Source organism: Phragmites australis, chromosome 7 (genome assembly GCF_958298935.1).
Source record: "Phragmites australis chromosome 7, lpPhrAust1.1, whole genome shotgun sequence".
NCBI lineage: Eukaryota > Viridiplantae > Streptophyta > Magnoliopsida > Poales > Poaceae > Phragmites > Phragmites australis.
In genome coordinates this window covers 37942700-37967790 of record NC_084927.1, presented here as the reverse complement: position 1 = coordinate 37967790, position 25091 = coordinate 37942700, and the positions used below count along the sequence as shown (strand labels likewise).

Genomic DNA, 25091 nt, shown 5'->3' with positions numbered 1-25091 from the left:
CGTCGCAGGGTGTACAACCCCTTGTTGCACGGCGCACCGATATGATATGAGAGTTTTTATTAGATGAAAGGAGAGATATGACATGAGAATTAACTCGTGTTATATACGGTAAAGATTTCCCAATAAAGATTTCCCAACATTGATGCATGTACCGGAGCAAAAGTTACCCTTTTTCCTCCCTGCAGCGCAAAGCAACGTTACGCCTCTTCTTGCATTGCCGGATTTGGTTCCCAGCTCAACATCATTGTCGTTCAAACCAAGCTCAATCTTCAGTCTGTACTAGCAACTTCACTCTCTCCTAGAGTACTAGACAACATCCAGTGTTCTAATGCGTATGGATCATGTATGCATCGGCACGTCACGTAGACTCGTCGTTCATCCGTGTCGGAGTGCCCATGCCTGTCCTCAGGGAAGCTATCCCAGGCATGGACGCCGACCTCGTCACGTTGCCTCCCCGGCTGGACGGCGACGACGGCGCCGAGGCCGAGGCCTGGCGCAGGAGTATTGCGTGGGAGCTGCCGTGGGTGGAGCTGCTGCCCGGCATGGCGGCGGGGAGGAAGCACGGCGTGTCGGGCCTCGGGCTCTGCCCGCTGTGCGGCTGCAGCTCCATCTCCACGAACGGGCCATGGTTGTCTTCATCGTCGTCCTCGTCGGTGAGGGAGCACACGGTGCTCGTCTCCGTGCGGATCGTGGAGTCGTCGCCGCGCCGCCGCCGCCTCTTCCTCGCGGCCTTTCCCCACCCGTGCATGGTTTCTCTGATCATCCGCGGGATCAGGGCGGCCTTGTACTTCGACCCCATCTATTGTCGTACAAGCACGGTGTATTAGTTGCATTCTTCTTTCGAGAAAACTAGCAAGGTGCTCACGCTTAATAGCGTAGCTAGTCTCGCTACAATATTTTGTCAATTAATTGTATTTTACACGGACTCTTTATTTAGATATTTAAATTTTATAATAATTTGATTTTTTCTAAGACTATTTGATATGGATCCTTCTTTTTTCTATTATAACCCCAATTTTAGTTATTGTTTATTTTATTTTATTTAGACTCTTTATTTAGATATTTTACTTTCCAAACCGTATGGAAATCGAACTGGTAATTTTCTATAATTTTTAATTTCGAATTTAGTTATTTATTAATCGTATTTATATGGATTCTTTGATTTAATCTAGACCGTTAGTTGTTCATAATAATAAGTGGTCTAGATTATTTTCTTTTTTCCGATTAACGTGGTAATTTCGTGGTCTTAAGGGTGAACGTGGTGGCTCTTTTTTCCTCTCAAATATTAAGATAATAGATAGATAGCATCTCTAGGTGTGTGAAAACTGTAATCAACATGTAATGATCAGAAAGGTATGTAATCTGAAACTTTTGGCATATAATTATGTCACCTGAGTGACGAGCGCATAAACAGGCAATGTACTGTAACTGCACAGGAACTGTCCGGCAAACCTGAAATTGTATATTGAGAGGGTTTATTATATATATGAATAAAATAGGCTGTTCAATTTCATGACTTAAATGAGCAGAAACCAAGTGTTGTTCTGAAATGCATACCCCAGTATAAGGCGGCCATACACTAACAGGTGGTTTTTTATGAAGCATGAATCATAACCAAATTGCCACTGCAGAAAAGTGATACAGATACAGATATGTTAGTACAACGTCACAATGAACAGAAAGCTTATTACCATATTCCCGTAATATAGTTGTAAACATGAACTGGACAGAAATGATACCCAGAACCAGAAGAAAGAAGCCAATTCAAATGCATTCTGCACAGTTATCAAATTGAAGCATGAGTAAGCTTAATGTTCATCTCTTAACTATTTTCAAATTACCTAGCAGTACGGATGTACCTGAAAGAGAATGAAATGTATCAACCACAGGAGAAATTCTGGTTTCTTGAACCAAAAGAGATCATCCCTTGGCTTTATCCTTGGTCCATATGCACTCATCCTTGCACCCTCTGCTGTTAAAGTTGCAATGACATGCTGCAGCTTCGCACCGACTAGAAGAACAAGCTACAGAGCATTCCCATTCCAGTCGAGACCAACATTATTCAGAGAAATTACCTAGGTTGTAGAATGTTAGAGAAGCAGGCTACAACTTACAGTAACAGGAAGAATTGCTATCCAAAAGTACAGATTAGATCCTGCAACAAAATCACCATTTACGATTCTGGAAAGTGAAGAAACAGAAATATCTAGTAATACGAAAGTGGTTCAAAGTTTACCATCAATATTAAATAACATGAAAGCAACGACAAAGCCCCACAGCACTCCACTGCATAAAAGGAGCAATTTAACATATAATATTTCGCCAATGCGAAAAAAGTAAACATACTTAATATCCATAAGCAACCAAGCACACAGACACACAACAGGGCGTACTATTACACTAACCTCACTCCAACAATCTTCTCGAACTCTTCTTCCATTGAGCGTATCATGTAATTGTGGAAATCGTACGTTGGCGAAAGATTGTGATTCTGCAATAAATTTTAAGTCAAACAAGAGTGTACAGCTAGTACACAGCAAGATCAATGGAACTATAGTACATCTTTCTCATGGGCAACACTCAACAAACCAATATAGAGTATTAGGTAAGGCCCAGCACCCATCTATGCGAATAAACATATTCAAGGACAAGTAAAAGAAGAATTCTACTCGAGGTGGCAGAGGAAAGAACTGACATACCATTATGAAACCCTTGCGGAGGATAAGGTAGTCTGCTCGAACAACGGACTGACCAAATTGAGCGATAAAGCAAAACTACATGGTAACACAATAAAAATCTTAAGTGTGGCTGAAACAGGGAAATAACAATAGTAATATTTCTAGGCCCTATGCATGGAAAGAGAACTTTATGCCTCAGATGAGCTATAAAAAATATTTGCTTCAACGTACAAACCACATGACCGCACTATTTTGGCTCCATGAGCGGAACGAATAGGATTTGGCAAGTGCTGGTTGCCTTCTAGTTGCTGACACATAGGCGATCTCTGTTAAATGCAAATTTGAAGAGGAATATCAGATTCAGTTTGACTATTATATGATTAAATATATACAGTGTCACCAATAACACAGGAAAAGGCTCCAATTACAGAGTAATTGAAGAACAGTTTTTTTTTTTTTTTTTTTGAAGAACAAAGAACAGCTTTGTTGAATCAAAAGACTCCATACTAGAGTTATGAAAATACTTCTCTTAGGAAAAGAGGATTAAAAATATTGCAGAACTACTTCTAGGAACAGATATAAAATGCCTGCAAAAGTCAATTAAGAGGAATTGGGAAGTTCTCCTGCATGTTCCAGGAAAAAAAAGAAGAGAAACTGCTAAAGCAATCATAAACAACGAATGAGGTTACAGTCTCCCTGACCAAAGTTTTTAAAATGTACACATTGCCCCAAATGTGTTACTTCAACAGTAAGAGTAAGAAGTTAGTACTGATTTCCTTATTCTCAATTACACATTTAAGAAGTGCTTCATTCTTGATTTTAGAAGCCTTCACCTCTGTTTCACATCATTAAATCAAATGAATTTCCAATCTGTATCTTATCCTTTCTTCTGAAGGGTGAAAAAAGGTACACTGTATTTCCGTAAAAAAAAGGTACACTTACGAGAAAATGATTCATGATTATCCCTGAATGCTTCATCCTCCCATTTTCTCCATTTATGGATCTACCAGAATGCAAAGATTAGGATCAATATGACATTAATGCCAATCAAAATACGTGTGTGCACAACTATCCTGATAAAAAAATGCATGACTAAGTGAATGTCCAGCATGCAAGTACACCAGCTCTTCTAACCCTCCATGGAATTCATCGGCAATTTTTCATATAAGTTATGTGCAGTAGAGCGTATTTCAATAAAAAGGATTAGCTTGTGCTCAAAACGGAACTATATAACAAACAATGATCGAAATACTAATTCACATGATAAAGAGCAAACACCTTGAGTATTGCTAACAACATCGTCAAACAGCTATATGTCACATGGGTTACAGCCATGACAAATATAAATCGGTGCAGCTGCTCCAAACCTTCATGCGAAACAAATGACTCGTATCCCTGCACATCAAACGAACTTCATAAAATACTGAAAGAAGTAAAATTTAATGTATATTCAAGCAGGATAATTATCTTTGCTATGCACTAATTCTTTAAGGCAGTTTAAAAAACTAAAACATTTGCCATACTCTCCTGTAAGTTTAGCCAGTCAGCAACAATACAAACACACCTCATGGCAGCCTTTATGTTGATGGTAACGACCTTCTAGGTTCCTCCTGAGTGAATGGTGCAGAATGACCTCCATTAGGTGCTTGCGTGAGTGAGCCACGGCATGCTCAGCATTTATAGATTCTTCAACCTCTTCTTTGGTGCACGGGGAGAATTTACTATTGTAGTACTTGGAATCGATGCAGATTCCTGAGATAATTCTTGATGTAGCAGCTAGAAGAAGAGATATGAAGCCAAGCAACATCATTTCTACAGCAAGTAGCAAAGCGTTAGTCGCAAACTCGCAACAGCCCGACAATATAGACTCGAAGAATACAACGAAGATGGATACCTTCTTTCATCTTCTCCATTGCTTTGTAAAGTGGATTCCGGTGAGTTTTCTTCAACCACTGAAAAAAAAACGAGATAGTCGATCCAGTTATAGTGAACATGTTTAAACATACTATATTCGTTGATTGAGAAAATCATAATGTAGACAGAGATATTCTTTGATACTGACAATGTCACACCTAACGAAGTGAATGAGGAAAGGAGCTAAGGGTTTGAGTTTTCAGCAGAGCACTCAGCTGTTTAAATGAATTGCTGGTGGAAAACAAATTTTGCTTTCAGTGCAACCTTATGTTGAGACTTTCCGTGCAGCGTCATGTTGTGTTTGAGTTGCTTTCAGTGTAATGTTACGGGTTGGAGAAGAATTTGTACCAAGAGAAGCTTCCCATCCATGTTTTACTCAAAAAAACCAAAATAAAAAACTAACAATTGCTCCAAACAGGGTCCTAAAGCTACCTGACCGTATATGATTGCACGTAAATCATAAACAAAGTCTACTTTTCAAATTCAAGAAAGCGAAAAAAAAAACAACCATGCCATTGAAAACACAAAAGTATTAAGCATAATAAGTAGGTAATCATGAGAAGCGCACACTGCATCTGTTTGCGTAGTGATGGGGCACTCACATTGCTGAGGCGGTGGATGGAGCGCTCGATGAGCAGCGAGCTCGCGACGAGGAGGGTGAGCACGGTGGCCACCGACCACGTCGGCGTCAACGCCAGCGACCGCATCTCCCCCTCCCCCGTGACCACGGCCGCGCCCTCGCCTCCCGCCATCTTCTCTCTGTCCACGCGCAAAACCGCCTCTCAGGACGCGCAGAAAGGAGCCACCTTTCGCACTTCTTCTCCCTGAGCGCCTCTTCCTATTCCTCTCCAATAATCGCCCCTCCACATCACATTGCAATCATTGCCATGGGAAAGAGAGAAGGTGGTGTGGGGGAAGCTCAGCTCAAGGAAGAAACGCTGTGGAAATGTGCAGGTGTTGGGATTTACAGGAGGTTCTTGACCTGGGGGGCGACATTACATCGCCATTAACACTGATCAGGACGATACGCTGAAAATGAGAAAGAAAATATGGATCTTGGAGGAGGAGAGATCAGAGAAGGAACACCGATCTTTTTCCTTCTTCTGTTCGATTAGTCTACGATGGCCTTTGCTATATTTAGGCCGTGGCTTTTGGAGCTTGCGGGGAGAGGGCGATGTGGTGCAGGCAAAACCTTGTCGCGGACTCTCCTGATCACAACAAGATCTTAAACAACATTTGCTTAGCTACTGGAAACAGGCCAAGGAGAAGTGAAGCGGTTCAGAGATCAAGAGAGAAAATAGAAGATCAAAACGTTGGGGGTAATGAGCAGGAAGGAAGAGCAAAAATGGAAGATTTCCTTTTGGGAGCTTGTGGCCTGGAAGATCAAGGGAGGTAGGAAAAGGACGTCTGCTGCAGCAGCAACAATTTGTCTTGCATCAATCACAGTGAGCGAAGACGGAAGAGAGTGCATAGGTAGTAGAAAACTGCGGCAGGGAGAGAGAGAGAGAGAGAGAGAGAGAGATCACTGGAACTGGATATTAGTAGGACAAATCGCCAGCCGAGCCGAGAGGGGATGGATCACGCAGCAAGAAGATTCGAGGGTGGAAATGGTGCTCGTGGTGCGACTACGCAGCAAGAAGATTCGAGGGTGGCTCCCCGGCCCCTCGCTGCTCTGCAAGTACACCGCTCTGACACAGGCACGCGGAGGTGGGGCCGCACATGAGCTAGAGGCTGACGTCTACTGAACTGACATGTGGGGCCGAGGAGGGTGGGCCCGATGGGTCAGCGTCGCTGTATGTGCTGTACGTGCGTGAATTGAAGTGTCCGGTGCGGCAGTTGGGGTGGCGGATGCCGCGCCTTAATTAAGCTTTTCCTCCACCAGTCGAATGCTTCCGCCTGCATTATTAATCACCTTGTGGTTCCTGCTCCTGGAATTTGGCCGGGATTTGAGCCGAACAGCCTTGCAATGCCAACCCATTTAATTTTCGATTTGGGTATGCTTAGCTCCCAGATTTCGGTATGTGGTTTGATACTGAGATGTCTGAGACTGAGAGGTTCTTCTATACTCTCCCCAAGGCTCGGGATTTGAGCCGAACAACCTTGCAATGCCAACCTATTTAATTTTCGATGTGGATATATTTAGACTACCTCCAACAGTTACTTTAAATTTTCATTCTTAAAAGCACTATTACAGCATCCTTTATTTTTTTCATCTCCACCAACTACCCTATTTTCTACCTTCTACTCCTTTTTTCTCTCTCCGGACTCGCTGTCAGCATCTGTAAACAGTACAGTACATTGTTGTTACAACTGCTACAGTAACAGACGGTGGTTCCTTTCCCCGGCTCACTGGCATCTTTGTGAACAGTGTTACTACAGTGTAGCGTGTCGTAGCACCGGGACGACTGTAGTTGCTACAGTATGTGAACAGTACCCCGCAAATACTGTAGCAGCCGAATCTGGAAAAAATGCTTCCTCTGCTGGAGATGACCTTAGCTCTCAGATATCGGTACGTGGTTTGATACTGAGATGTCTGAGAGCGAGAGGTTCTTCTATACTCTCCCCAAGGCTAAACTGCATAGATCTGGAAGCGGTACCGTTAGTATTGATGTGCCCTAATGTGCTTTCAAGTTTGACAAAATCTTTTTTTCTCTTGAAGTTTATGCTCTCTTGTGATAGACTCTGGTATGAACTTTTCAGGATGCATTTGCACATCCGTCAGAGCTGAGGAATAACCAGAGCAAACAACAGCAGCAGTGATACAGGCAGAGAAACTTTTTTTTTTCTGAGGGAAAGGGGAATATGAGTATGGTATCTTCAATCGTGCATCTTACCACAAAAAACTTGCATGTGCATGCATCCAGCGTCCACCTGGCTTCCATGTAATCCGATTTTGCATAGGACGCATCAGTGATCACATTTGCCGAGGTCATTAACAAGACCTCACCCGACTCCATTCTCACCAATGAAATACACGTGATCTGGGCCAAGCGGACACAGGGAGATCTGTGCGGCCGATTCCCGCCAATGAAATATCAGCAGATACACTGGCAACAAGTCAATTCTCTCTCCTTCCAAGTGATGTACAAGGGTACGACAGGCTACAAAATTGTACTCGATACATGTCGTTGTGCAATCAAACTTTAGAAAAAAAATTGACCACTGGTTTACAGGAATATATTAAGAACTGTCATTTGGGAGCATGAACTTGTGCTCATCGCAGGCAAACTCGAATGCCACAATCGTATGTCAGGCTGATTAATTCCTGGGCCACGTACCTGTGCAGAATCCAGAGCATGTCTTGGGATATTCAAGGTCGACACGCGGTATGACAAGCTGTATATATATAACTGAGTAACTGACCCAAGTTGTTGGTGCTTGCATCTTTTCCAGCGAGTTGCATCGTACCATCTGTCTACTGAATGTAGGCGACGGTGCAGCCGTAACTCAAAGGGCTCTCGTCTTGGAACTTGGCCACTCGAGTATGGTTCCGGAGTCTATCAAGGGCGCAATCCTTCACGGCTCCCCTGCCCATGCCATGAACCACAAAGAGCACCTGATAAGGCCTGCACGCGTCGATTGCCATCTGGAGCTGATAGAAAGCAGAAACTTATCAGAACAAGATTGAAGCAAGCCACGACAACAACAATGCCTAGCTAGGTACAGCAGCAAAGTTAACTAAGGTGCATGCACCATTCTTGCATTGCATGGACCAATCTCTGTCCAGCCTGCTCCATGCTGCTGCATCTACCCGAACTAAAGCCGAGATCATCAATCAATACTAGGCAATAGCAAGTCAGAATCAATGCATCCTGTAGGGCGCAAGCTAACTTGGTTTCCCTGACTTGCTAAGCAATATGCCACGTGTTAGACAACGAGAATACCGACAAAATTGGCCCATTCAGGCTCTTCCAAAACAAATGGCTCATTCAGCTGGGGGATACGCCACCACAGCATGATTATAATGACCATGAGTAGTTTATTAGTTGGGCATTAGAGAATCACAAGATAACAGTCTAGGCTCTTAAGGGACATATCCATGTGGCTCACAGCTTACTCAATTCATCCTATAAACTTATAGGAATAGACTCCTGGAACGAGCGAGTACCTTAGCAAGGTATCATTCGATGGTTATTGCAATTTACAATTGTAAACGTGGGAAAGAGAGACCCATTTGATTTTTCTATCACCAATACCTTGAAATTAACATATACCTAATGCCACGGGACACGGATAAGTTAATAGACGCTTATAACATTATGAACATATTTGCTCTTCTTATGTTGCGCCCAACACGCTAAAAAATTATGAAAACTAAAACTGATGTAACTAGATAGTACATGTAGAAGATGCAGCATACCTTTCCTTTTTACAGAAGAAGTTGTTGTTTCAGTTGTGCCTCTTTGGACCAGTTTCATCTTGACTCGAACCTTTATTTTTCCATATTGAACCATACAGCTCCCATCTTCACCAAGTGCTTCAACAACAGTTGCCATAGTTGCTCCTCCCATTCCTTGAATATACACTTTATCTCCGATTTGTGGAACAAACGAAGAGCCCTGATTTTCCTCGTCATTGAAAGTAACATCGGTTGGCAGATGAGCAGCAGCCATCGAAGCAGTGGTAGCTTCTGCTTTCCTCATTAGTGAATTATACTGTTCTAGTTTCGAGTTCTTCAATTGAACTTCAAAGTTCTTGATTATCATGTCCATCTGAGACTTGACAAACTTCAATTCTTGTAGTACCTTTTGACTCTCTCTTGCCCTCAAAGCAGCCACTCGAATATCAAGGTCGTCAGCTTCTGAGCGAATCTTCATAATTAAATTATTATCAAGTAAGATTTTGAGTGACAGTAAGAAGAAACCTTTTTATATCACTGCTATAGAAATGTAAAAATCAGAGAGTCGCTAAAAAGAGAAAAGGTGTACCTCATCGTACAACCCTTTGACTTCTGAAAGGACATAAGCTGATTCATTTGCCTGAGACTCCAGGAGGTTTCTTTCATCTAGCAGTGAGTCATAAAGTAAACCTTGGTGTTCCTTCTGTTTGTTAGGCAATAGTTTCTGGACCCAATCATGTGCACAATCAAGTACTTTTTTTATCAAAGCCAATTGACTTTGCAATACTAAGTGCATTAGAATTACCAGTACTGCCCCCATAAAATTCGATATGTTTTTTTTTTTTTGAAAGGGGTAAACTCAGCAGGGGAAGCTCCTACTGAGAAGTATATTAAAAATAAAAGTAAGTAAGACTATACAAAATCCAAAAGAGGGTGGAAACTCCAAGGTAGGAGAAAGGAGAGGCCAGCAGGTCACTAACAGAAGATATTTAACTAGGGCAAATTGAGATTATCCATTCTAGAAGCTCAGTTCTTAAATCTTCCTTGATTCTATTAGCCTGAAGTAGAACTTCATCAGCAAAGGTCTTTTTCCAAGAGTTAAGATAAGGCTGCTTCTGATCAAAGATCATATTATTTCTTTGCTTCCAGATTCCCCAAGCAGCTATTATGAAGATTTCCATAAAGAAAGGCTTGTTGAAGCTTTGTCTGGCATTTTGTATCATACTGAAGAATGGCAGAGTGCGATTCCATTCCAGACCAATTGATTCCCAGCAATATCGACTGAAGCTGCATTCAAAAAACAAGTGGAAAGTTGTTTCCTGCAGCTGCGTCTACAGAGGACACAGGAGTAGTTGTTTCCCTCAATTTTGAAATTTTTTCTTCTGAGTAGGTTTCTTGTGTTCAATCTGTCCATTAGTAATAGCCAAATAAATACTCTGAGTTTGTTACAGCATTTGGATTGCCATATCCATAGGAATGGCTGAGGGGGGCTTATGTACTTGTAAGGCAGATTGTAACAACGTTTTGATGAATATATAGAAGAACCCCAAACGTATTGCCATTTATCTTTATTATCTCCTTCTGATTGAATCTGTATTCCTTGAAGAATGTCCTACAGTTGCAAATATTCTCCATGGGCTTGTATGGTTAAAGGAATGTGAAATTGTTGCCCTATTGATGGATTGGCCAAGAACTTTGCCACTGAAATTGACTTATCTTTGGCAAATGAGAACAACCTTGGGAATTTATCCTGAAGCAAGTGACCATTCCAGTGGTCCGTCCAAAAAAGAATTGTTTTGCCATCTCCAACAGAGTAGGTAGCAATGTTTCTGAAAATATCACACAATCTCATGACATCTTTCCACCAAAATGAGCCTTTTTCAGAAATTGCATGGGGAATTTTCCCATTAGAGTAGTATGTAGTCCATATCAACCTTACCCAAGGAACTTGTTTTTGATTATAGAATTTATCCAAATGCTTAAGAAGCAGTGCTTTATTCTGGTTTCTGAGATTGATCACCCCTAGTCCTCCCTTGTCTTTAGGCTTACCCACCCTTTTCCATGCAACTAGAGGTTTATTTTTTGCATTAATGTCCGATCCCCTTCAAAGGCAGTGTTTTCTGGCTCTATCAATGTATTCCATGACCGTAGCAGGAATTTGCAGGTGCACATCATATAGGTTGGTAGAGAGGATAAAATTGAGTTTACAAGTTGCAATCTACCAGCTTGAGTCAGCATACAAGAAGTTGATGTCAGCCTTCTCTCTGTTTTGCACATAAATGGAGCATAGTGTTCAATTCTCGGCTTTGTTGTTCCTAAAGGGAGTCCCAGATAAGTGAAGGGCATTTGCCCAATTTGACATCCAAAAACCCCTGCAAGCTGCTCAACTTTCTCTGCTAACACATTTAGAGGCACCATACAGGATTTGTTGAAGTTTACCTTTAACCCAGTCGATTGAAAAAATGTTTCAAGAATCCCTTTAAGGCAAAAAAGTTCCTTTTGAGATGCTTTCATGAAAAGGATTGTGTCATCAGCATATTGAATTATTGGGAAATCCTCGATGTAAGTGATTGGAATTGGCAAGCTAAGAATTCCCAATGTTCTTGCTTTATTGATTATGTACTGAAGTAGTTCAGTAGCCAACACAAATAATAAGGGAGATAAAGGATCTCCTTGTCTCACCCCTCTTTTACAGTGGAAAAAATTACCAGGAACATTATTGAGCAAAGTAGCTGAAGTGCTAGAGCCAAGAATTTTTTCAATCCAACTGATCCATAAGTCATCAAAACCCAGATGCTTTAGCATATTCAGAATAGTGCTGTGCTCAATAGTGTCAAAAGCCTTTTCAAAGTCTAGCTTTAAAACCACAATTTCTTTTTTAGAATGCTGGCACTGGTATATGTAGTCAAAGGCACAAGCTAAACAATCTTGTATGGTTCTTATTTTGATGAAACCATATTAATTGTCATGGATTATATCAGTGATGATGCCTTGCAATCTGTTTGCCAAGAGCTTTGTGAGAACTTTCAAAACACAGTTCAGTAAAGAAATTGGCCTAAAGTCATTGACTCTAGTTGGATTACTGTTCTTTGGGACCGAAGTAGCTATTGATGACACACAGGTCTAGTAAGCCACTAAAGAAATCATCACATAAAGCATAGAAATCTTCCTTTACTATGTGCCAACATCTCTTGAGAAATAGGCCATTAAATCCATTAGGGCCTAGCGCTTTGTTAATAGGCATATGCATTATAACTTTGTCAATTTCATCTCTGCTAAAGGGAGATGATAAATGCTCCAAGTTATGCCTGTTGACCAAGTTTTCTAGCTCAAAATACATCTCTGGATGGTTTGTGGTTCCCATCCTTTTCTTAAAAGTGTCAAGTAGAATGGCTGCATTCTCATAGTGATCAGTGACAATCCTGCCATCTTGAGTCTCCAAGCTTGTAATAGTGTTGATTTTGTATCTCTCAATTGCAGCAGCATGAAAGAACTTTGTACTTTCATCTCCAAACTTAGTCCATCTGACTGTGTACCTCTTTTTCCAATACTCTTGCTTGTATTTCAAAAGTCTTAGAATGTGATTCTTCAAGATTTTTCTGAAGTTGCTTTCTTGTTGATATAAAGGTCTTTGATCCTCTAGTTTATCCAGAACAGCTAGGACTTCATCACACTCTTTGATAACTTTGTTGAGTTGTGAGAAGCCTTTACTCTGGCTCTTGAGTGCTTTCCTGAGAAGCTTGAGTTTAGAAGAGACTCTTGAGGTACTGTTGTTTGTCCTTAGTTCGGTGCTCCAAACTTCTTGAACTACCTCAAAAAAACCTGGGTGATCCAACCAGAAATTTCAAATATGAAAATCTAAGCTTTTGGAATAGAAGTGCCAATTTGAACCTTGATTGGAATATGATCAGAGAGTGGCTTGGCCAGAGGTAGAAGCAATGTGTTAGGAAAGTCACTAATCCAATTTGGAGAGGTGAAACACCAGTCAATTTGCTCCAATAGGGGGTCTTCCTGCATATTGTTCCATGTGTATTTTCTTCCTTTTAGTGGAATTTCAAGGAGACCAAGGTTACTGATTATTTCATTGAAGATGAAAGTGTCATTTATGTTTCCCCCTTCCTTGTTTCTGTCTGACAAAGATCTATAGAAATTGAAATCTCCAATTATCATCCAATTTTTGTCTTCTTCAATTTCTAAACTGTTTAGCCAACTCACAAAATTGTCTCTTTCCCGACCTTGACATGGGCCATAAACTGAGGATAGTTTTCAGGAATTTTCATTATGAAGAGAAGTGAACTTGACAGTTACAGCAAATCTGTTTATAAGGATAGTTCTCCTGCAAAGACAGAACTATTCCACCCTACTAGAATGCCTCCAGAGTTACCAATTGATGGGGAATAGGCAAATTGATTGAGTTTTTTTTGGAGCCAGCTTCCTAATGAAAGAGTGGTCAAAATATTTTCTTTTTGTTTCTTGAATGCAATAAACTGAACAGGCACTTTCATCAATTTTCTCTCTGATAGCATTGCATTTATCTTCTGAATTTAGTCCTCTAATGTTCCAATTGAGGATGTTCCAGACTCTTTTGGAATTGTTATCCATATACACTGAAACTAGAGAGAGAATTATCAGGCAACCAAAGATTGCTTGAGAACCAAAAATTTCTCCCCAAACTAATTTTGAATGAAGATCCCAAAGGAGAAATTTTGGGGTTAAAGTGACATTTAAAAATGCAGAAACACCCAGCACATTCCATCAAGATAAACAAGAGGTTCCAATAGTACCATGAGAGCCCATCACCACCACATATAACATTCAGATCGGTCCTGAAGATAATCCCACTTAAAGAACAGCTAGAGTTGCTGATAGAGCTAAATAAGTACCCAAACTTAGGAGTACAAAGATGATAAGCAAGGCATTCCCTGCCAAAAGTAGCAAAACACATAAATCTATCTATATGTTGGCATCAATGAATACTTCCTGCTTCTGGCCTCAGATCTTCCTTCCTCCTCCAAGCTTGCCATCAGCAGTTCTGCTGTAACCTCTGAAGGAGACAGCTGACACTTCTCTATTGCAACCTTCTAATTTCCACAAAAGAGATTTCAGGATAAGTTAAACCAGCTTTATCATAAATCTCAAGATTAGAAAGCCCTGGGAATTCAACAGTTAGGTTGAACTTGGGAATTAGGAGATTACCAGCCAGTTGCCTCTGAGAGCAGATTTTCTTTCTACTCCTCCTTCCTCTGGCATGGCTTCCTTGAGTAGCTGATGATTGATTTTCTTTTTGCCCTTTGTTTTTGTCCTAAACTCTTCTGCTTCTTCTTAGTCCCTCATCAGTCAGTGGGGTACCCTTCCTATTTTTTCCTTTTTCAATACAGTTGGCATTGGTTCTTGCTTGCTCAGGTTTTTCATTAAAACTTGGGAAGATGTTAGTAGTGCAGTTCCTGCTGTTTTTTCCTTGCCTATGATCATCTTTGATTTTATACTTCTTTCTGTAATAAACTCTGGTGTTGGGTGGTTTTACCACTTCTCTTGTCTTGGTATTGCATTCTTCAATCAAGTCCCCCCTTTTGGCATCCAAAATCAGAGACTCAGCTCCAATTTCAGTTATATGAACATTAGTGTGAGCATTCAGAGTTTGCACTTCCATCTAAACATTGGTGTGAGCATTCAGAGTTTGCACTTCCATCTGTAAAATCTCAGCTCTATCCAGATTTAAATGGATAAGAGAAGCTGGAATAGGAAGAGTGACTATCCTATTTCCACTGACTTGAGGGTTCTGAACATAGGGTCCAATGAGTTTTCTGAGATTAGTTGCAAGAAACTGTGCAATGGCCTCAAACTGGTCAATACAAGCTTGCTGCTGCTGATCTTCATTGTTTTGTGTGACTGGACTATCTAGCTGATGCTGTAGGGGCCCCTGAGATGATTCACCCTGCTGGAATGCAGAGAAGACTTGCTTATCATTGCTCAATTTAATTTCCTTCAGAATTCCTTGTCCTTGAACAAAAAATGAGGTTCGTTCGGATGATGCTGGCTGATTAATTGAGCTTGCATCTAAGAACTGATCTTGAGGTAGTTCTTGTGCCTGATTTAACTGGATTAGCTAATCCATTTGCTAATCAGCCATATGTGCCATCGCTTCTGGCTCTCCTGGCAGTACAGGCCCTTCAAAAGGTTACCATTGAGTGGAGGAGGGGGGTCTTCATCATCAGGTTCAGCACCCACAAGCTCTGTATTCAGAATGTATACAGGAAAAGTCCAGGAATGGCCATCACCGTTTATTTCATTGCCCCATTTGATTCTCATGCTTCTTTGTATTTCCAGTGGATCATCGATTAACACCTTTACAAGAACTCTGGCTAAGTTGGTATCTTCATCATGCCAGTGGAGAAGCTTACCAAAACTGGCATACACTTGATCTAAGAAAAAGTATTCTTTGAAATCTAAAGGATATCCAAGGAATAACAGCCAACCCTTTCTAGAAAAAGGAGATCTTCTATAGTTATTAGCTTCATCATGCTTAACAAATCTAAATTCATGATCCCCAATCCAGTGAGGGCTACTAGTGATCAGAATGTCTCTCTCACAGGTGTTTTTGAGCTGATATAGAACAATACCATGGGGGTGAGGACAACAGGACTGAACATGTTTTCGTACCTCCACTTCAATATAATGCCTAATATGATGCATCATTTGCAGTGTCTGCGCTGGAGTCAAGACTTCTTCTGTGACAGCAATGGCATACTCTTCATGGTTTTTGACTGGTTCCTTTCCAACGAAAGCAACTCCCCTGACCTTACGGTGAGGACCTCCATCTTCCACATTCATCCAGCCCGGGATGAACTTGAACGGATTAACAGCAAAGTTGGCCATCACTCTTGGATCACTGGCTTCAGATTGAGGCTGCAAAGAGGTGTGGCATTGGTTGTCACTTGAGTTGGAGTGTAGAGATGGTGGAAGAGAAATGCAGCAAGAGGGAGTCTGAAGCTTAGGAAAGGTGGATGTTGTGTTGTTATGAGGGGCGAGAGAGGACAAAAACAGAGAAACCGAAGTATCCACTTGCCTGTCAAAAGAGATGACATTCCCTTGTTCTGAGACTGACGAGGTGGGGTCAGAGTGAAGGCTCTGAGCTTTCGTAGCAAGCTCAAAAGAACCAATGGTGTTGCTGGGTTTAGGGGTTAGTTGCAGAGTTTCCAAGAAAAATTCCATTGCAACATTCTGAAATCGATTATCAATGGCTCAGAGACGACTCAGATCGGCATAATGAGTTGTCACAATGGCCAAATTCACTCGATCAGCAAGATACTTCAAAATGCTGGTTGAAAGGGATACACCTTGTGATGGGTCAATTCCACAACCAACCTCATCAATAAAAAACCAGAGAATCTTTTTATACAACTTCTACAATCTTGCGCAGACGTGATATGTGCCCACTGAAGGTAGAGAGGTTGTGCTCCAATGACTTCAATTGAGAAAATAGTTTGCATCAATAAGCATATTGTTCTGCAAGCGAGTAGAGAAACTCTCATCAAAAGGCAGATACTACCTGGTGGTCAGCAATATCTGCAATAACCTGATTGAACCACGGAAGCCTAGGCCTTCCTTTGGTTGGGAAGAACATTCCAGCCTTTGACATAAGTGAGGCCAGCCCCAAGGTCTTCATAGTGGCAGTTTTGCCTCCAGTGTTGGGTCCAGAGATCACAACTATCCTGATATCATTCTTTACTCTCATGTCCAATGGAACAGACATTTCAGTTGCTTCTTTAGTTTATTCTTCTGCAACCATACTAAGAGATTGTTCAAGTAGCAAAAGATGTTGAATTCCCTCAATATAAACCCCTTCAGATAATGAGATTTCTTCTGTGTAGTGGCAGTAATCATGAGTCCATGTCACTGGAGATGCTTGTTAATTTTGTTTGCTCCACCGCCGCACGATCCATCTCGGCAACCGTTGGGTGCACAGGCTAAGCCTTTCCATACAAGAACATATACATGAATAATGCAAAGCATTTCACCAACTCCATACTTGTCCTATGGGATAAGACACCTTCCAATTTTTCTTTTGAAAACAGATAATAGTCTCCAACCAATAAATCCAAAATCATGGGTGTATCTCAAAGCACATACAATCAGTATTACCGAGACATGAGTGTCTGGAATTTTTTTACGGTGTAGACACGTATCCGCGTGTCGACTCGCATCCGATGTAGTGCGACACACATCGAACGTGTCGTGGCTGTGTCCAAGGCTAGGGAGAAGAGGAGGAGATGGTGACAACGAAAGGGGGGAGGAGAGGAGGTGGCGACAGCGGGAGAGAAGGCGGCAGGGGAGAGGAGGAGTAGGCGACGATAGGGAGGGGGAGGAGGTGGTAGGGCGCGGAAAGTAGAGGTAGCAGCGGGGGCACCTCTTTTACACAGTGCGAGTTTGCGAGAAGACTCAGGGAGTTAGGGTGAAAAAATGCGGATGACTTTAGACTGGTGGTCAGCGATTGGGTTGGACCATTGGATGGGCCATAAAATAGAAGCCCAAACCATCTTTTCTTCCCTTTTGTTCCTACATGAGCAAATTTTACTTTCAACCATATATTAGTACAGTTGGTTAACATTGAACCACGTTTAACAGTAAGTGTCACTTTAAACTATATATTTTATACTAATCTTTCAGTTTGCACCATCTTTAAATATTGATCCTTTTTATTATGCTCACATGGCGAGCAATACTATCTACCTCAGTTTCACGAATTCAACTGGGAGAGTGAACTGTTGTTTCTAGTCTAAATGTTCTTCCTCTTGGTTCATTCTTCGTCTGCTTCATATTTAGTCTCAAGTTGCTAGAGCTTCCTCTCTATATCGGACCTCCAATGTCCAAGTGCAACCGCTCGCATACTTCATCATCTGCTTATATTCATCGCTGATGCCACCTCAAGTTTTCGCCTACACGGCCACTCCTCTCCAGTCATGTCTACCTTGCCGCCGTCTCTTCTGAAGACACCACTTGCACCGCCACACCATCCTGGCCATGCCTATCTCGCCATCGACCCGATGTCTATCTCCACAGTGCTAGCGAGTAGGTAATCAGATAGTCAGATTATGTATAGGATATTGATTTTTTGGATGGTCGGCAGTGCCATGAACTCGATACCGCCCTACGTGATATGAAGAGGTGACTCTAACAACTTGAAACCAAACAGGAAGTAGGCAACAAAGAATGAAATTGAGAGAAAGAAAGATTGGTGGAAACAACAGCCTACCCTCCTAAATGAATACGTAGAGCTAAGATGGATTAAACTACTCTTCATAAGAGCATGTTCAAAAGTCAATTCCTTAAACACAATGCTATGTAGCTACAAGCATGAGTTTCTATTTTTGTGATTGATCCTGCATATACTGGTGGCTGCTAGCTTTGTTGAGAACAAACATGACTTTTCATTATTTTTTTTATAGTTTAAAACATAATATATATTAGTCGATTCCCAAATTCTACTTTCAAGAGTTCACCAAATTGTACACCTGCACCCTGAGTCGAACACCAACACCCACATCCAGTGTCCCGGTAACACTGCATACAGTATATTAGACCACAACTGAATAATACAGAATCCAAATTCATTTCAAATATATGTCCACGTTCATATTACTATTGTTTACCTCTAAAAAGGTGATGCCCAAAAATGTTTTATGTAAAAATTGACACCAAGGAATGTGGCACTCTCAGCAATGAATATAAATTTGAACGGACTAATCTTGCTCCATTGGTACTTCCGGTACATCCCATCTGTCTTCCTCAATTGGTTTGGTGATCACGGAAATAGGTGATGGTAAGAAAAAAAACGTTAAGGAAACAACACAGCATCAACATATATTAATATGAGAACTGTATACTAAGCAATGAGCAGCAGAATGTCAATTGCACAAACTTGAAATAAGTCTTTCCGTTCAACTGAATTAACATAAAAGCAAAAGATTATAACATAAGGTATGCACTGAAGGATATAAATCTGCATATGGGTATCTTTTTCACCCCTGTTGCAGCTGCTCCGAAGTTCCCTTCGAATTTCTGGAGTAACCTATTTAGAGAGATGGGGTAAAGTTTCGAGGAGTAGCACACATCAGTCAACTCAGAAAATGCAGCAAACAGCGCTTTGATAATCATGCATATGTATAAATGATAGAACGAAAATAACATACCAAATAGTGCTTCTGGTGATCCAACAAACGTGCAAGTTTCTCCTTATCCTTTTTCTCTAACTCGTTCTTGTATCTGTGACAATTTTAGCGTGAAACACATGAGTAAACCAGGGGAAACGTGACCAAGGACACTTGTAAAGAACACCAACAACCAATTCATCGTCACCCGCGAAAATGTGAGCAAAGACACATAAGGAAGGCTTGAGCGACATACAACAAAGAATCTGGTCAAACTATATAACCACAGTTTCCACTAGAACATTACAAAGACTGTGTGTAAGCCAACGGAAGAGAAAGAAGGTAAAGAAACTTCCATATTTGATGTATAGCAGTTATCTTGCTGCATGTCATAAATAAAATGATGTCTTTCCGATTAGTGAAAAGTGCTTTAAATTCTACACATCCATCGCTAACCTTTCCACAAATGCAAGCAGTGATTGATGCCATATAACAGGCATGATCCTCTCATCATCAAGAAACCGCATGAAATGAGCTAGCGCTGCATCAAGTGCACGGTATGGCAAAGCATATTTCTTATCAAGAAATAGCTTGATAAAGTAACTGCAAGAGAGGAATTAGGTTACAGCATCCTCAAGGTAATAAGAAGAACCAAAACAGTAAATATAGAGACAAGTCAGAACTCAGAACAATATTATCATCCGCAATATATTCTATAAAATACCAGGTTACAGATGCGATGCACCATGCACCCTTCTGTTAAACAAGACAAGACACTATTCATGGAAACAACATAATGCATTGCATTGCGTCCATTGTGTCATGTTATAGGACTAGACCGCATAATTTAAAAACGAGCAGTTGAGCACTGCCGAAACAACATACACTTTACATCATGAAATATGTTGGGAGTTAGAACGGTAATCCAGATAGACAAATGGAGATTCTACGCAGCATTACCAGAAACTTCTAATTTTACACATACAATGGAATTATTCTGGTGGATTGTTGGCCTGGTCTCTATTCAGGAAGTAAAGAGGGTGGCATATTAATGTTAGCTGATAGGAACCATTTAGCGAAATAAGGTTGCATCGAACACCAGGAGAAAACACCGGAAAAAAGAGAAACAAAGGAAAAAGTATTGTGAACTCTCTGCATCATGTTCATTTAACAACTCCAATATAGATGTCAGATACTATGTCAACACGTTATCATGAATAAATAAACAGAAATATCATTCAATAAGTAATGGTTTCTGATGGAAGAAAAAGGTAATGCTTAGTAAAAAAATGTCTCTTGGCAAAAGGATGTGAAAATATAAAATTCTATGCATAGAGCATATAAAGATGTCAAGGTGCCTCACTTACCTAGTAGTGCCACAGTATTCCATCTCTGCTAGTTTCACTAACGCTACACTGCAACCAAATGCCAAGTGGAGATAAGACACTCACACATCTTGAACATGAACCCTATAAAATATTCAGCTGACCTTGCATGGAGAAAAGGAATGGAGACTTTCTGGATAATACTTCCAATAATTACTGCTTCACGGAGAGTGCAATCCCTTTCCTGCAGTGAACAATAAAAAGGGGAGCAAGCTATCATTTGTGAAACTAGACTAAAATATGACCAAGGGAGTAATGATAAAAAAAGCTATAAACTCAGGAAAATTATATGTTTGAACAATATAATAGATAGAAGAAGAATAAGCTGTCATTCAATTCCTCAAAATTATATGTTTGAACAATGTAACTCCTTTCAATCACCAATCATCAGGAAATGAAGTTTGCCAGAATTTTAACAACATTATAAACTCGACCAACCTAGAAGGAACTAGGTGACATTGTATATAAGAAGAAATAGGCACCCAAATTCGAGTTGAAGAGGACTCGAACCTGGATGGTGGGGGTGTACACCAACACCTCCCACCAACTGAGCTGTATAAAAGATGCAATCATTAACCATCCACAAGAAAATTTGATATATTATCGCAGAGAGCATTACAAGTTTAATGGATATGTCCTGTGCCTGTGTTCTACTAAATTCTTGTCTCTGAAGAGAATAATTACCCGACAAAGTGGCAGCAAAATTCCCTTGTTGAAGGCCGCAGGCTTATAAAGGGACTTTTTCAGCGACTGGTAGAGTGCAAAATGCAGCCTCTTGTTCTGCCTTATGTCATTACGAACACGAGGGAGCAAAATGGCTTCATAGAATCGTTCAGCGTTCTTCGTATTCATGTTTGAAGAGAAGAGCTGTGTTGCTTGATAAACTGCATTGGGTGACCAATTCTCTGGCTCAGTTAGCTGCAGCACGTCTGCCCAGCATTCCAACGATGGTATGCGCTTGAATGCTTTGGGAATTTTTCCACTTGTATATCGGCTTAAGAACTTCCCAACCCTACATATGAAAAATTCAGCACTGTGTAGAAACATTCAAAACTTCTTTTACAGGAAACAAGAAAGGAGGCAGTCACATACTCTTTATAAAGCTCAACAATGCTGTCGTCCAACTTTACACGAGGCCGTCCTTCTGCACAAACAAATACAAGCATCAGGAATTGTACAATCATTTGCCTTAATTTATTGTTTCTTGCAGTTCATCGGTGCATTTAACTCCTTTCCTATCCAAAATGCAATTAAAACTACTTCAGAATAGCTCGCAGCTTGCTCACTGGACTACTATTCCAAGTACCCGAGAAGCAACAGTTAAAAGGTACACTCACCCGTTGAGACCTCGGCGTCCTTCTCTCTGATCTTCTGGAGAATGATATCACCGAGTGTGAGATCGGCAGCTTTGTCCTTTGACATGAAGGCAGCGAGCGCCTTCTCGTCCTCTTCGTTGATCTCCACCTACCAATACCACAAAGCCAGCAAATTCTTCGCATCAGACACTGCCCAAAAATTAATTACTCATTTTCTTTAGTCATGCCAGCCATGCACCTCGTCGCCGTCGTACTCGCTCAGCGTGTCGAAGTCGTCGAACTCGTCGACATCCACCTCCTCGTCATCCGCGGTGGGAACGGGAAAGGAGGAGGAGGAATTGGACGCCCCAGCGGCAGCGGTTGAGGGCCCCTCGTCGCTGGAGTCGGCGAGCATCTCCTCCTGCTGCTGCTTGCGCGCCTCGCGGAGGATCTTGGCGCTGAGGGACAAAGGGATGGACGCCTCCTCATCCGCCTGGTGCTGCTTGGTGGCGCCTGAGCGGCGGCGCTTCGAGGCGTCGGCGACCGCGTCGGCGTCGGCGCCCAGGGGTAGGCGGTGCTTCGGCTGCTTCTCGGAGGCGGACTTGCGCTTCTTCCCGGCCATGGCTTGGCGGACTCGGGCTTCGGCTGGGTTGGCTGCGAGGCGGCGGCGGAGGGCGACGAGTCGACGACAGAGGTAGTTTTGTTTCTGGTGGGAGATGGCTCGTTCGTTCGCGCGGCGGGCTGGGCCAAGTAATATGCTCGGAGCTGGGCCTTGTATCACTGGGCCAAGTAATATGCCCGGCCCAATTCTGTGTCAAGTAATTCTGTTCAGTAAGTCTGGACTCCTATGGGCTTGTTTAGCTGGTCTGTGATGTTTTATCCCCCTGAGCTAATAATGGCAATAGCTTGTCTTTGTGACTTGACTTTGCTTTAGTGCTGGTCCTGTACTATCATTTCTTTCATCCCCTGGGATCTGCATGAGTTATTAGACCTGCTGTTTTTGTTTTAGTGGTGGCACTTGGTTGCTTGATCCCTTATGTTGTTGCTAAGGGAGTTGGCTATGTTCTTACTTGATGTTTGGATGGTCTGATACTGTTGGCCTTGGCTATTTATGTGTTTGGTTGATACTATTATCAGATGCATATGGTTAGGTTGATGACCATGTCGCTGGTTTTGTACATGTTGTTCTCCTCTGTTGCCTGTTGTCTCGGATTGATGGTCAATAATGAGCTAAAGTCCATTAGTGCTGCTGCCATATTGCTTAGATGGTTCTGCTGTCTGCCCTGTAGCCACCGTTGTTATGTTACCCTTTGCCTTTGTGGCATTCTTTCTGTCTTTTGTGGCTGTTGCCTTTGTGGCGGTGTTCGTTGCCCTTTCAAATTTGGTCGATGACCTTTGTTTAGGCCAGTAAGGGGTTGCCGCTGAGATTCGTATGAGGGTTAAGGGTAGAGGTTGTAGATAGTAGTTTAGAAATGTTGCAGTTCATCGGGCTCCCATAAAGTTGTAGCTGGTGAACTGTCGTATGGCTGGACTCTCTGTCCCTCTATTTTCTCGTAGTACCTGAGGCAGAGGCCGATGATGAGGGGCTACAGATTATGAGGTCTACGTGGCCGATGATGACTCGGGATATATAAACAGTCCATAAAGCTCACGCTAGGCTGTTTGTTCCACCTTTTACTTTTATTTATTTTCTAACGCTCACTTTCATCTGTTTTGATGCGTGTGACTACAATCTTGCACACTCGGAGACGACCTGACGACGACCAATGATGCAGCTTAATCGGAGATTGTCCAGGAAGCCGAATGTAATTAACCGGTGACCTCACGAGGCCTCGAAAACCAGGATGAAGCAATCGCTAAAAATCATAATTCAGATAGCGTGTGCGTTGTGAGTAAAACTTTGTAATCGAAAGATGTACTTTATGAAATCGATGCGAATGAATAAAGTTTACAATTTCATTACATTGCCTTCTGTCTTTCGTATACAATGTATATTGATACATCCACAATACTACATACATACAAATTTACAAATACAAACTCCAATACAAATTTTCCTTACGCGAAACACCGACACATATAGCATCTGCAGTGCATACTTAGGCCATCTCTAGCAGGTTCAGTTTCTACTGCTACATTCCCACCCCCACCCCCCCGTAAAACACTGTAGCGCTCGAATTTACTCTTCAACAGATGCGGTATCCAGTGCTACAGTGTTGAGGAGAGATGATCGGGTACTTCAAATTTGTTGAAACACTGTAGTAGCAACCGCAATACTGTTCATAGAAAGGTTGACTATGGGTCCGGAGAAAGAAGAAGAATAATAAAATGTAGGAAATATAGTAGCTGCTGGAGATAGAAAAAATAAAGAGTATTGTAATAGTATTATAGAGGATAAATTTTTAAAATATGTACTAGAGATGGCCTTAGCCAGTGATGGGAGCGACATGCCAGATAACCAAAACATCACAAGGACGGGGCTGTGAAGTCATAATAATGCACTGCAAAACATGTGAATTTTGGACCTGAGTACTGCCTCACAGATAAAAGCGGAGTCATAGAGCATGTCAAGCTTGGCAGCAGGCAGCGCGCCTACCATGCCCATGAAGTTCCGCGCCACCACCATGACCTGCGGCATCTTCACCTGCGGAGACCAGAGGGAATGGACACTAAACCTGGCTTCTTCTGCACTCCAATGGCACAACAATGAGAGCAGAGCAACGGCCGGGGGCGTACGCGGTGGCAGAGCCAGCAATTCAAGAGACCCGAAGCAAAGCTTTGAAGCTGCCCCGGCCGCGCCGCCTCATCACGGAGGATGGCCCATGGGCTGTTTCTCCTCTCATATTTCCTCCAGCCCAGCAAAGCAGTCTCTTTGAGTTTTTTCCTGTAGAGAAAGCTGGCTGGCTGGCTAGGTCCTATTTGTTGTAGTTTACATATCGTGAATTACGATTATAATATATAAGCTGAAACAAACTGATAGATTGTGTAATTTAGTTTTTAATAATTTAGTTCTTAGATTGTTACAATTTAGTAATATGTTTTTCACCAATTTATACAGATTATACAATTCAATTTTTTATAATCCACAAGCTGTTTTTCACAATCCACAGCTAAAATAAACAAACCCTAAGATGGGATAGCCTATCATGAGTTTACACTAATCATGGGCTCGTGAGGAATGAGATGATAAGACTAGCTCCAAAGGGTTCTCGTCGCGCGCGCCGTTCCCTTCACGATGGGAAAAAGAGGGCGACAGGAACCAAACTCCAGCTCCAACGCTTTCCCATCGCGGGCCGGCGCGGGACAGGATAAGAGAGAGATTCCTCTCCTAT

General features: G+C 41.8%; 2 protein-coding genes and 1 pseudogene across 3 annotated transcripts; all 3 read right to left on the bottom strand.

Moving 5' to 3' along the window:
- Positions 1-132: 132 nt before the first annotated feature.
- On the bottom strand, positions 133-6235 carry LOC133925275 (MLO-like protein 14). The gene is made up of 15 exons (XM_062371185.1): positions 5195-6235; positions 4573-4630; positions 4243-4490; positions 3957-4073; positions 3621-3681; positions 2910-3004; positions 2700-2774; positions 2406-2491; positions 2237-2286; positions 2115-2155; positions 1860-2024; positions 1740-1775; positions 1558-1625; positions 1392-1452; positions 133-799 (listed from the first exon to the last, which is right to left on the bottom strand). Exons 1-15 carry the CDS (start codon positions 5342-5344, stop codon positions 359-361), a joined length of 1752 nt encoding a protein of 583 aa, XP_062227169.1. The 5' UTR covers positions 5345-6235; the 3' UTR covers positions 133-358.
- Positions 6236-8007: 1772 nt separating this feature from the next.
- LOC133925654 (uncharacterized) lies at positions 8008-17250 on the bottom strand (annotated as a pseudogene).
- A 1229-nt stretch (positions 17251-18479) lies between these two features.
- LOC133925274 (bystin-like) lies at positions 18480-22469 on the bottom strand. Of its 2 annotated transcripts, none has more exons than XM_062371182.1 (10): positions 22019-22469; positions 21802-21928; positions 21557-21608; positions 21149-21476; positions 20569-20648; positions 20447-20494; positions 19536-19682; positions 19122-19194; positions 18928-19000; positions 18480-18751 (listed from the first exon to the last, which is right to left on the bottom strand). In XM_062371182.1, exons 1-10 carry the CDS (start codon positions 22379-22381, stop codon positions 18672-18674), a joined length of 1371 nt encoding a protein of 456 aa, XP_062227166.1. In that variant the 5' UTR covers positions 22382-22469; the 3' UTR covers positions 18480-18671. The 2 variants fall into 2 exon arrangements, with proteins under 2 accessions (XP_062227166.1, XP_062227168.1); XM_062371184.1 differs by having other exon boundaries at positions 21557-21605.
- Between the last annotated feature and the right edge of the window lie 2622 nt (positions 22470-25091).

Excerpts from the sequence above, each read along its gene's own strand:
- LOC133925275 (XM_062371185.1), bottom strand. The coding sequence starts at position 5,344 with ATGGCGGGAGGCGAGGGCGCGGCCGTGGTCACGGGGGAGGGGGAGATG. Across the intron at positions 2,775-2,909 it reads ATAGTGCGGTCATGTGGTTT|TTTTGCTTTATCGCTCAATT; the intron begins GTACGTTGAAGC and ends GTTACCATGTAG. Across the intron at positions 2,025-2,114 it reads TAGCAATTCTTCCTGTTACT|CTTGTTCTTCTAGTCGGTGC; the intron begins GTAAGTTGTAGC and ends AATGCTCTGTAG.
- LOC133925274 (XM_062371182.1), bottom strand. The coding sequence starts at position 22,381 with ATGGCCGGGAAGAAGCGCAAGTCCGCCTCCGAGAAGCAGCCGAAGCAC. Across the intron at positions 21,609-21,801 it reads GGACGCCGAGGTCTCAACGG|AAGGACGGCCTCGTGTAAAG; the intron begins GTGAGTGTACCT and ends TTGTTTGTGCAG. Across the intron at positions 19,001-19,121 it reads ATCACCAGAAGCACTATTTG|GTTACTCCAGAAATTCGAAG; the intron begins GTATGTTATTTT and ends CTCTCTAAATAG.